Source organism: Coptis chinensis, chromosome 6 (genome assembly GCF_015680905.1).
Source record: "Coptis chinensis isolate HL-2020 chromosome 6, ASM1568090v1, whole genome shotgun sequence".
Taxonomy (NCBI): domain Eukaryota; kingdom Viridiplantae; phylum Streptophyta; class Magnoliopsida; order Ranunculales; family Ranunculaceae; genus Coptis; species Coptis chinensis.
The window spans coordinates 47,564,034-47,576,749 of NC_141461.1; the positions used below are offsets into that span (position 1 = coordinate 47,564,034).

The following is a 12,716-nucleotide window of genomic DNA, read 5'->3' on the forward strand; positions in this document are numbered from 1 at the left end:
GGCACTTTCTCATCAAAGATTACACGAATTTTGTTCTTCTAGATACACACTAGACAAGTGATTCATGCTGCTCTCCACATATCCAGAACTAGTAAGCTGAAATGCTTGCATTGTTGAAGTATATCATTTATTTCCTGAGGTACCAACACAACGCTGAACAAATTGGCAATCATTGTCCACGCCCTCACAACAAAGGGGCTTGATTTTCATTTTCTCTCTTAGTCTGTCGTCGGTGTGCATTGCACCATGAAGTATTTTCCATCCAGTGCCTTTTATTTTTGGTGAGGCAAGAGAGTGCCAAAGAAATTTAGACCATCCTATCTGTTGTGTTTTACCTCTGATATCCTCATAAGCTCCAGCCACTATGAACTTGCCTGTTGGGGATGAAATCTAAATTCTTCTATCTCCGATAAAAGGCTTTGGCTACTGTAGGGTCTCAGGATCGATACCAACTCGTGCTAGGATCTATTTCATGGAGTTGATAAAGTTCCATTGGTTACCTTGTATGCAGGTTTGAAGCGTGCCTTTGAGCTTGACAATGTATTTCCTTTCTTCCTTGAAATTGTCGCATATTGGCTTTGACAAGGACCAGTTTTCCCTCCAAATGTTTACTGAGTTACCATTTCCAATAACCCATCCATGGTGCGATCCCATCTCTTTTACTGCCTATTTGATGCCACACCATATCGTGGAAGTTTTGTAGTCCGACCAACTTTCAGCTCTGTTTATGTACTTGGCTTTCATTAACTGTGTCCAATGTGAGTCTTTTATCATGAGAGCCCAAGCTAGTTTCATGAGCATGGCCAAGTTAATGACCTTTAGCTTTCTTAACGCTGCCCTCCTTCATCCAATGGCATGCAAGTCTTATCCCAGGCAACTGTAGTAGCTTTCCTTGTCGATAGATCACCAGTCCATATGAAGTTGCGAATGATTTTCTCGCCTTCTTTTTAATAGATTGCGGCCATTTATAAACTGACATATTGTGGACTGCGATACTATTTAGAACATGTTTTGCTAACACCACCCTTCCTTGAAACGATAACATATGACCCACCCAACCAGTAGCTTTTTTCCTAATTTTATCCACTAGTGGAGCCAACATTGCTTTGGTAAGCTTTCCCATAAAGAGTGGTAGCCCAAGGTATCTCTATGGTAACTCACCTTCATTCATTCCCAGCACTTCAGTAAGCTTTGTCTTTCTTCTTAGGGCTCAAGAAAATTTTGCACTTGTCTTTGTTAAACATTTGCCCCGAGGTGGCCTAGTACCTGTTAAGGAGCTCTACAAGGTTCTTAATGCCACTTAGATTGGCATTGCAGAAAATAAATAAGTCGTCGGCAAACATAAGATGAGATGGACTCTAGTATTTTGAGTTTAGAATCATGTGCTGCAACTTTTTCTCCTGTACCAGATGTTAGATTCCTCTCCTAAAGCAATCTTCTGTAAGTCCAAAGAGAAGAGGTGAGAGAGGGTCCCCCTGCCTCAACCTTCTCTGTGCTTCAAAGAAACCTATTGGCCCTCCGTTGAGCATGATAGACATTGAGTTGCTTTATATGGCTGCTTGTATCCACTGAATCCATCTGTTCCCAAATCCAAACCTTTTCATAAGTGCCCATAGAAACTGCCAATCAAGAGTGTCAAAGGCTTGTGAGATATCAAGCTTTATTCCAAAGCTCCCCCCATATCGAGTAACCCTTAGGTCGTTGACTAGTTTGGAGGCTAAGGCAAAAGCTTGTTGTGAATTTCTATGGGCTATGAAGCCATATTGCTCCTGTGTAATCACCCTCTCAACTATTGGACCCAACCTTGAAGCCATGACCATGGTGATGAGTTTGTATGCAGAATTTGATAAGTATATGGGCCTATATTTGCTTAGATGTTTTGCGTTCACCTCTTTCTGTATCAGTACCAAGAAATTGGAGTTAAAACCCTTGGGCAGTCTTGAGTACTTGAAGAAATATAACACTACTCGAGTCAGATTAAATCCCACTATTGCCCAACAATACTGGAAGTAAAAGCCATTGAACCCATCCGAACCAGGTGAGCTGTCCTTGTTCAAGCTAAACATTGATTTCCAAATTTCTTCTTTATCCAGAATTTTGCAAAGAGTGTTATTATCTTCTTTTTCAATAACTTCTAGCATCATACCTATCAAGTCCTCATCTTGCTCTTGCATCACTTTGGTGAATTTTTCTTTGTAGTGAGTCACCATGTAATCCCCTATTTCTTCTTGATTTAGCAACATGATTCCATCATTGTTCTTCAGCTTAGTAATCATATTCTTGCTTTTTTTCAAATTGACAAGAGCATAAAAAAACTTGGTGCTTCTATCGATGTCATTATCCTAATTATTTTTCGATTTTTGTTTCCAGAAGCTTTGCTCCTGCTGCAACAATTCATCTACCACTGACTCTTGCTCCACCAGTTACAGAGTAACATTCTCATTATCCCCATCCTACTCAGAACGACGTTGTACTTGCTCAAGCTTTCGGGTTTCTTCCTCTAACTTATGCTTTATATTGCCAAACACCATTTTCTTACTCTACTTGAGTTTTCCTTTGAGAATCTTCAGCTTTTGCCTGAGGACATATATTGAGTTTCCATCCATTTGTACATTCCAACTGTCTTCCACTACCTTCAAGAACTCTGGGTGTGAGTCCCACAAGTTAAATATCTAATCAAAATGGAACATTTTTCGGCCTTGGGACATTCTTGATACCACTAGTGAGTGGTGAGTGGTCTGAGAAAAGCCTTACTCCCACTTTGTAATTCCAACCTAGATGAGTGTTAGCCCATTCTGCATTGAAAAAAGCTCTATCCAATTTTCCCAACATTTTTATCTTTCTGACCTGCTTATTCCACCAAGTAAATGTCAAACCAGTTTTAGGTGCTTCCATAAGCAAATTAGTGTAGACTACAATTCTGAAATCTTCCATGGCAGTGTTATTCAATCACAAGCCCCCTTTTTTCCCTATTATGCTAAGATAAGCATTGAAGTTGCCCACTACAAGCCAAGGCCTGCTAAGTGCATTAAGAATAGCCAGATCCTCCCACGAGCTCGTCTGTAAGTATACAATGAATGAGCATGCACTATTGTAATGATGTTACCCTGTAGTTCCACTGTTATTTGTTGGCTTATGTAGTGAGGTAATGAGGGGGAGGGCAGTTCCTTTTTCCATATGAACCAAAGACTAGGAACTTTATTGTTATTCTGATTAAAAAGAAACGTGGTACTCATTCCCATTGATTGCAGGTAACCATGGGGAATGTTAGTAGGATTTATCTTGGGTTTTACTATGCCAATGAAGTCTAGTTTCTCTTTCTATACTAGCTTAGCCAACCTCTGCTGCGACTTAGAGTTACCAATTCCTCTGATGTTCCAGTATAGGCACCTCATTGAGAAATTTTGTAACTTTATTATGTTAAGTGACTCATCACTTCTTTGAATTCCCAACACCAGCTTTGGCTCTAGTGGTAGGTGGTGTGACATCCTGCAATTTCCACTGAGGCTTGTACCCACAGTAAGGAGGTGTTTCTTTCGACCTAGCTTCTATCTCCTCCTCTGTCATATCTGCCTAGCTAGTATTCTTAGGTGACTCCCAGTTCAAACTTTGACATTGAGCTTCCTTTTTTTGTCCCTTTGGTTCAACATTTGTAGAACCATTTATGGTTCACCAAATATATCTTGTTCTTGTAAATTTTTGTGAACTACAAGCTGACATTGATTATTAGGATCCTCCTAAATCATAATCTGCCCATGTTATTCTGGTCCCTCATGAACCCCCATCTGCCTTTCCTCCACAATCATAGCTTCTACTTGGGTCTCCCCATCCTGTTGAGCATCTACAAAAACCCTTTCCTCATGAAGGGTGTCATTTTTCTCTCTATTGCTTTCTTTAATGGTATCTTTTTCTTGGCTTTGATTATTGAGAAGAGCCCAAAACTATAGTTTTAACCCCTTAATAGTATTATATTTAGACTAATTATGTTTATAATAAATAAGAGTTAGTAATATTTACATGTTTTTGTGTATTTCATGTCTTGGAATCAATTATGTGAAGAAATACATCACTTTTGCAAGAGAAATAAGTCAAATTGCTTTCTAGAGAAATTATATGATTAAAGCCCAAGTTCCAAGGAGAAAAAACCTTTTTAAAGCCTAGTTAAAGGTGAAAAGTCAAAGTCAACGTGGATAGAAAAATAGCAGAAAAGTCAATAGAACTTTCGTAGGTCGTATCTTTAAACTCATACCTCAGAATTGGGCTTATTATATGTTTAAACGACTAGCTCGGAAAGAGCTTTCTAATGGTTCAAGCATTGACCCAATAAAAGTAGTAAAAGTAGATAAATAGGGTGTTGTAGTAAATTCCTACATAGAAATACTTTTTGGACTTAAGTAATTAGGTTTTGGGCTTGATTTAGTGGCCAAAAACACAGCTCCAAAGCCCATGCACAAAATAGTTTTGGAGTTCTTGCAGAAAAGGATGCCACCAATGGGGAAGAAACTAAAAATGGCATAGATAAGTTAGTAGAAGCAAATATTGTGGATAGTCACTTTGTTATCAACTACTCTACCTGAACGAAGGGTAGTGACTATCTGTAGGTCCTATTAGTTTATATCACCATTACAGTGAATACTATGCACTTCAAAGGTGGTGTTTGTTAATGTAAGATTAGGCACTGCTTGACCTAGAAGCACGCCTGCTTGGTTATTATTTTGGTTAGAAGACATGTCAATAACCTTTTGACACAAAGATTTCATCATTTGAAATGTTTGTTGCGTAATTTGATTCTGATTTTGTAGCAAGGCTACTACTATTTCGTCTGTAGATAGTTTGATGTGTTGAGTGGCCATAGGAGGAGTGACCGGAACTAAGGCTTATTGCATCGTACAACATCTTGGTGCTTAATTCTCTTTTTGGGTGCTTTCTGTGATAGTTGTTTATGGAAAGACCCCCAACTTTTTCAGTTGGTGATATATGGTAAGCGACACGTATATATGTATTAGTAAGTCTCGGGAATCTAACTTTAAAAGACCAAAGTTTTTGTAAGATACCACTTTTATGGAGTATAGGCCACAAAAATTTTCAAACTTAAAAAAGTTTTCAAATTTTGTTTGGGGGTGGCGTATTTTGGTATTTCATTTCAAATCTTTTTGCCACCCTTTGCTTGTCATGTTTACTTTAGTAGAGTCCATGTTAGTTAGTACATAATAGTTTAATTGTGTTTCATGTTATCATATCTTCTTTATAATATTTATACTACAGGTACTGCCAATTTTTGCCACGTTTCTATGGTAAATTCTTTCTTTATCTCTTTACACTTTGAGGACAAAGCGTTCGATTGTTTGGGAGTGGGATAGAAACATTTGCAAAAATTAGGCACTTTTAGGATGTAAATTATGCACTTTTCTTTATAAAATGTTAAAAACTAGGGTATGCCCGTCCCGTACGGCACTGATGAACTCGACACGCCTTTGGCACTATCTAGCATGAACTCGACATGCCTTCGGTGCTATCTCCTCTTCCAGCCCAATTGGTCATTATCCATAAGCCCAATAGCATCAATTGGGCCAGCCCTATATGCAATACCATGTTAAATTTAGAGGCCCAACAGTTTATAGGCTAGCCCAATGTTTATAAGCCCAACCACAATTGTTGACTTTTGAGTGATTTTTAGATAGATCACATGGATATTGATTTGGTTTAACAAAATTGCACAAACCCCTAAATCACTTGGATTCCCCATGTCATATTTTGTGAGGAAGATTTGTAGCCGCCGAATGGGGCCCGAAGGGCCCACACCTTTCTATTTTGTTAGATAGATCATAAAAATTAGTTAGTTATATAATTTAATTGTGCTATTGAATTATTTCATGAACCCCCTTCTCCTAAATTGTTTGGGGGTGGTATATTTAATTTTAGCACATTGTATGTTCACGTAATAAAATTGCATTTATAAATATCGAAATATGGAATCCATAGGCTTTGTTGATTTTATTGGGATTCATAATATAATTAGGTACCTTAATTTCATAAAATTCACTATTTCACAGAATTTCGGAAGCTAATCCGATAGGAACCACGATAGGCGCATGCTTGATTTGTGAATGTATGATATTATTTTATTTCGGTTAGAGTCCGCTTATGTCCCAAGTGCTATTTATTAGTTCATGTTATCCCCATAATGGGTGGAACTCATATAGGAGTTGTGTATGTTTTAATTTCTTTATATTAGTATAAATTAACCTTCTTTTTCAGGTGCTCCCATTTACAAGTACGTTTCTATGGTACTCTATTTGTTATTTTCATTCCATACTTTGGGGACAAAGCATGATTGTATTTGAGGGTGGTATAGAAACATGTTGTAAATGTTTACGCACATATTATGTTGTATATTACGTATTATTTGTCTTATAAAAATTAGAAAATAAAATTAAAAATATAGTTTATGCTATGCACTTAGTGATAATGGTATGGTTCCCTTCTCCCTAATGATATTAGTCTAGAAATCTCACGTAGTACTTGAATTAGGATTTAATTTTTGAAAATTAGATTAATATGTAGGTAATAGCCATTGCATATTTTCATGAACATCTTGCATGAGTATCTACGATTGTACTTGGCAGTATTTTTCTGAGGCCTAGGTTAGAGTGTTTGTATATACTCTTATTACACCCTATGAAGTTCCTCTTCTTCCCTTATTTTTCCACTCTTTTAATTACTCTTTCTTTTTTTCTTTTTCTCTTTCTCTCACCACTTTCTTTATATCTCTTTTTCTTTCTCTAACCGCCTCGTGTGGTCCGTTGATCCTCTTTCAATCTAGTGTCCCCTATCTTTCCACATGTCGCGGTGGTTTCCATGCAGTTAGGTTACCGCGGATCAGATCCCCTGCTGCCGGTCTTGTATCTCCTATATTGCATCGACCCACTTGACCCACCAAACTCTCATGTCATGGATATGCCATATACAGATGCCCCTCTCGGTTCGGTTGGCATTCTGCGGCCCCTATATGGTCCGCGGACAGCCAACGGAACCGAGAACCACTCTCCTCTCTCATTTCCCCTCTTGGCACGTGCTCCGTCAGCATTCACACGTGTTCAAAACGCATGCGTATCGACCCTGTCTTTCCAATTTTTGGGCCCCACGCATCACCTTCCTCCTGGTCCTTTTTCTCTGGAGATTACCTCTTTGTCCCCTGTCTCTTAGAATCCCGCTCAAACATCTCTCTTCCCTCAAAACCCCCACTCCAATATTTTATTCTCACTTCATCTTCTAGCTTCTTCCACTTCCCTTTATTGTTCTCCATTTCCGTGGGCTCTTCAGCTTCGTTCAAGTCTTTCTTCCACTTCGCTTTGCTACCCCTTGCTGCCTTGCATCTCAGGTTTGTCTCCTTCTTTTCTATCCCGTCAATTATTGTCTGGTTATAGTCATTTGCGCTACTTTCCATCTTTTTTCCTTCTTATTTTGTTCTCTCCATTGTCGCTTCAGTTGTGTTCATCTCTTTATTTATTCTGTCATGTCGTAGTTTAAATCAAGGAGCACCTTAGCCACTAGATCCACTGGGTCGGAGTCCTCTACTCCCAAAACTAGCGGTCAGACTACGGCTAGATCTAATCCCCAGACTCGGGCTCTGCCAGCCCTGTTGCTGATCCGTCTACGTCGGGAAGGAAAACCACTCTTCCTCCCCCACTGTAGACCTAACTTAGATGCAGTTAAAGCTGCTTATGGTATCCCGGCTGACGTGGTACTTGAACACGTGCCTGGCATCACCCAATTCCCTCATTTAGTAAAGTCGCGGCCCGGTTGCCTTATTGCTACCGTAGGCCAGATAGCGGCTGGCTTACACATTCCACTAACCCTTCTTGATGTCGAGGTATGCAACCTATCAACATTCCACTGTGCCAAGGCATAGGTAACTTCTGGCGTATCCTTTATGCCGCGAATCATTACAATGAAACCCACTCTCCGAAAATCCAACTCCGTGATTTGATAGCTCACTATTATATAAAAAAGAGCACCAAACTTGGTAGTATAGGGAACCAGTCTTTCTGTACGCGTCCACAGAAAAAGTTTTTTGTCCTCCACATCACCACTTTTGATAAGGTTTGGCACTATTATCCTTTGTATGTGTCGGGTAGTTTTATCTCCGCTGACCTTCCCTCTAAAGTTTCTCTGAGGAATCTCAGTTTCCTTAAACGTGGTACGTAAAATCTTTTGATCCGCGATGCTGCTTTCTAACCTTGATTTTAATTTGTCTTTCTTTTCCGACTCAGGTTGGAGACTCGACTCGTGATCCCAAATTTACACCGGCATATCCTCCGAAATCTTTCAAGGACTCCGCGATTTGGGAATTGCCTAATGCGAAGTTCTCGGCATCAATCCAGAGAAAGGTAACCCTCTTCTTCTCGATCCCTCATTGAAAAACATTGGTAAATACCAAGGACCCCTATATCGCCCGCCACCTCCCAAAGAAAGACATCCCAAATCCTCCCAGCTCCCTAAGAGAAAGGCCCACAAGTCCTTCAAGTATACCACCAAAATATACCACTCCCAAGCTGTTGCCAGACGATCTGCCGCTCAATCCCATGCAGCTGTCCCAGATACCGCCGCCCCCTCTTCATATTTTGCTTTAGCGGACTGGGAAGACAATTTTGCTCATCAGCCTTCTACTGCTCCTGCCCCTGCCATGGCCCCTAATAAGCTAAAATTATGGGACAGCGACTCTGAGAGTGATGAGCCCACCGAAGTTGCGGCTAAATGCCCCCCAGCCAAGAAGGCTCGGACTGCGCCATCAAACCCTGCTAAACCACCTGCTGCATAGGCGCGACCCATGGGTCTCGCGCGTCGTCAAAGGAAAGACCCCCGCCCATTGGGGACCTCATCTTCCAGTGCGGCTGACGTGTGGCAACTGTAGTTCAAGGCTAGAGATCGCGCTATTACTATTCGGGACTCGGCCTTGGAGAACCCTGCCGTCGCGGCATCCCTCTTCTTCAGCTCTCATCTTCCCAAGGACAAAGCCTATGGTGACTTTGGCTCACTGGCCTCTCATAGAGCATCTATCTACCATGGCTGGGAAAAGGTTTGTTTCTTATCTTCTCTATCCTTTTTATTACACACCTTTGTAACCAGGTTTTATTTTCAGTTGAGTCTGGTTGTCCGCTATGTGTTGCGCGCCCTCACCAGCACCCTAGAATCTCTGGAGATCGAGAAACAAGAAATCCAGGGGCCAGACGGCTGGAAATCCAAGTATGCCACACTAGAGAAGGATCGGAACGATCTTCGAATCGTAGCTGTGAAGGCCCAAAGAGCTCTCTAGCAAGCTGAAGACAAGCACCGCAATTATGCAGCGGGTGTTACTTTCGAAATGGAGAGCCAGAAGGAGGCGGATAAGCTTGCCATCTAGGCTGCTATGGACCAGGCCGTGAAGGATGCCGTGGATCGCTTCCGAAGTCTAGCGGAGAAGAAGATTGCTTGCGAACTTAAACAACAGCTTGAAGAGCTCACTGCGGCCGGGTGTCTTCTTCCTACTATAGCTCCAGTACTTGAACCTCAAATCTCAGCTCCCACACCGGTCACTTCCCCAATAGAAGCTGCTACACCAGTGCTACCCCTACCCACTCCCAGTGCAGCTACCTCACCTATATCTGTGGATGGTGATCCTGCTTCCACTGTGGATGTGGATGAAGTTTCCTCTCAGCAAGATGTGGTAGAAGCACAACAGTGATGCCTCTACATTGTTTGAATGTATTTGGCCTATGTATTTTTGTACTTTTGCAATCCACATACTGTGTTTGATGAAATTTGAATTAGTGTATATGTTTTTTGCCTGGATTTCTGGGTATGCCCAGCAGGTCCTCAATCGAATGCGTTTGTTTGGTTCCCTCATCTTATATTGGGCAATTGAAAACTCTTTAAGAAGTGTAATTTCAAATCGTACTTTGAGGTTTATGTTAAGTTTTAAAGCTGGTTTAGTGCAGCTTTGTTTCCCAAAATGACTTTTCCTTCCGTGAAGTTTTCAGCAACCCCGCTGTCTTTGGGCGGCTGCAAAGCCTGGTGGGGCACTTGATTGCCCCCATGTTTGATTCGTACATGTGGTCCATGAAGGGCTCTTCCCCTCCAATGTCTTTGGGCAGCTGTGAAGCCTGATGAGGCAACTCAATTTGCCCCCATGTTTGATTCTATCCACGAACGGCTCGTCCCCCCCGCTGTCTTTGGGCGGCTGTGAAGCCTGATGGGGCAACGTAATTTGCCCCTAAGTTTGATTTTCTCTACTTTCTATACAGATACACATGAAAGCCTTGTATTCTTTATTTATCAACAAAATAAACTTTAACTTGAACATCTATTGTCGGTCTTCATAACTGTCACCACGATACTCTTTGTTTAATAGAATTGTTAACATACCCTACTCATTGAATTTTTTCAACAGCCTAATGTTCCATGGCTTCTCTATCTTGTTCCCCGTTACTGTCTGCAACCCATACGTTCCCGAATTCCCCTTCTGTCTGATGATGTAAGGTCCTTCCCAATTTGGACCTAACTTTCCTTCGTTTTCCTTCTTGGTGGCCAGGGTAACTCTCCTCAGCACATAGTCTCCCACCTTGAAAGATCGCGGCTTTACCCGTTTATTATATTGTCTCTGTAAAGTTCTATGGTACTCTTCCAACCGAATACGGGCTACTTCTCTTCTTTCCTCAATCAAATGCAAGTCCGCTGCTAATATCCTCTCATTCATCCCTATTTCCACAACCTGTGTCCTAGTCGTGGACACTATCATCTCAACTGGTATGACTGCCTCTACTCCATATGCCATTGCGAATGGTGATTCCTTAGTGGATGTTCGCAGTGTAGTACGATAAGTCGATAACACGTGATTTAACTCATCTGCCCATGCGCCTTTTCGCTCCTCCAATTTTCTCTTTAAATTATCCATTATGATTTTGTTCGATGCCTCAAATTTTGTCCATTTCCTCGGATTGTGGGGGCTGAGAACCCCTGCTTCACCTTAAAGGCCTGAAGAAACTCTCGCACCTTTCCCCCCTGTAAATTGAGTTCCATTATCTGCAATGACTGTATGCGGCAGCCCAAACCTACAAATGATGTTCTCCCATAAGAACTTCTTCACGTTCTCTTCCTTAACCTATTGCAAGGCCACACCCTCCACCCATTTGGTAAAATAATCAGTCACAGCCAACATAAACCTCCTTTTCCCACTCGCCATGGGTAGAGGCCCTACAATATCCAGTCCCCACATGGAAAACGGCCAAGGGTTGAACACATTATGTAAGTGCTCAGCTGGTGCATGTATGAAAGGTGCAAACCTTTGGCATTTCTCACATTTCTTGGTGTACTCCGTGGCATCTCTCTTCATATGGGGCCAGAAATATCCCTGTGATATCAACCTGTGAGCAGTTGTTCGCCCCGCGGAAGGACTCCCGCAATCACCTTCATGTACCTAAGCCAGAATTTCTTGAGCCTGCTGCGGACCAATACATTTTAACAATGGTTTGCTGAATTGTTTTTTGTAAAGGTCATCCCCCAGCACTGTGTATATCTGACTCAACTGTTCTATTATGTGCCTCTCTTGCTTATTTTCTATCTCTACTCCTTTCAAGAAAGCTTTTATCGGTTCCATCCAACCAGGATCCACCCTCCTCTGATGTACTGGGTTTGCTCAAAACCCTAACTTTAATAGTCCGACCTTCAGAACTAGGAAGAACTGCCGCAACATAAGCCAAAGCATCGGCATGTCTATTCTCTCTGCGGCCTAAGTGGGCAAAAGTTATTTTGTCGAGCTTGCTTGCTTTACGCTGTAGGACCTTCAGGTACCTCGCCATCCTTGAGCAGCGAGCTGCAAACCCTCCATTGACCTGACAAATTACCAAATTGGAATCTGAGAAAAAGACAATTTGTTTACCCCCAGATCTTTGGCCAAGTCTAGTCCAGCTATCACCGCTTCATACACAAACTCATTATTTGAAGCTGCAAACCCCAGCTTCATATATAGCTCAATCCAAGTGTTCTCCAGAGTCACTAGTACAACCCTAATTCCATTTCCTATATCAGTTGTTGAACTGTCTTCGAATACTTTCCACCCATTGCGGATATCCCAAGGATCTAAAGGGTCGCGACTAACCTCCCCTTCAGATTCCATTACCATTTCCTCTCCCCAAGTAGGGTCCTCAACTGGAAATTCGGCCAGAAACTCCGCCATGGCTTGCGCCTTTTCTGTCATCCTTATTTGATATTTAATCTCATAAGAACTGAGTAATACCGCCCATTTCAGCATTCTACCTGACTTCTCGGCCTTCAACCCCTGCTTGAGAAGCAAATTTGTTACTACCACTACAGAGTGAGCTTCAAAGTAAGGTTTCAACTTAAGAGCTGAAAATATCAAGGCCAAAGCGTACTTTTCAATCCTACTGTACCGGGACTCTGCGTCCAGTAGGGTTTTGCTTTGAAAGTACACATGCTTTTCTATTTTGTCGATCACCCTCACCAGACCTGAACTTATCGCATACTCGCTAACACCAAGATACAAGTGCAACTTCTCTCCCTGCTTCGGCCGCGATATCAAGGTTCCTTTCCCTAGATATTCTTTCAATTCCTTGAAGGCCCCTTCACATTCCGCGGTCCAATGGAAATCAGGTGTTTTTCTCAACAAGCGGTATAGAGGCCGACATTTATCCGAAGATTTGGAAATGAATCTATTAAGT

General features: G+C 41.7%; 2 protein-coding genes across 2 annotated transcripts; both read right to left on the reverse strand.

The window, feature by feature from the left end:
• Nucleotides 1-10,405: 10,405 nt before the first annotated feature.
• LOC147493315 (uncharacterized) lies at nt 10,406-10,933 on the reverse strand. Its single transcript, XM_086567819.1, has one exon. The coding sequence runs from the start codon at nt 10,931-10,933 to the stop codon at nt 10,406-10,408; it is 528 nt and encodes a 175-aa protein (XP_086423945.1).
• A 655-nt stretch (nt 10,934-11,588) lies between these two features.
• Nucleotides 11,589-12,235, reverse strand: LOC147493316 (uncharacterized). Its single transcript, XM_086567820.1, has 2 exons — nt 11,918-12,235; nt 11,589-11,870 (listed from the first exon to the last, which is right to left on the reverse strand). Exons 1-2 carry the CDS (start codon nt 12,233-12,235, stop codon nt 11,589-11,591), a joined length of 600 nt encoding a protein of 199 aa, XP_086423946.1.
• Nucleotides 12,236-12,716: the final 481 nt, after the last annotated feature.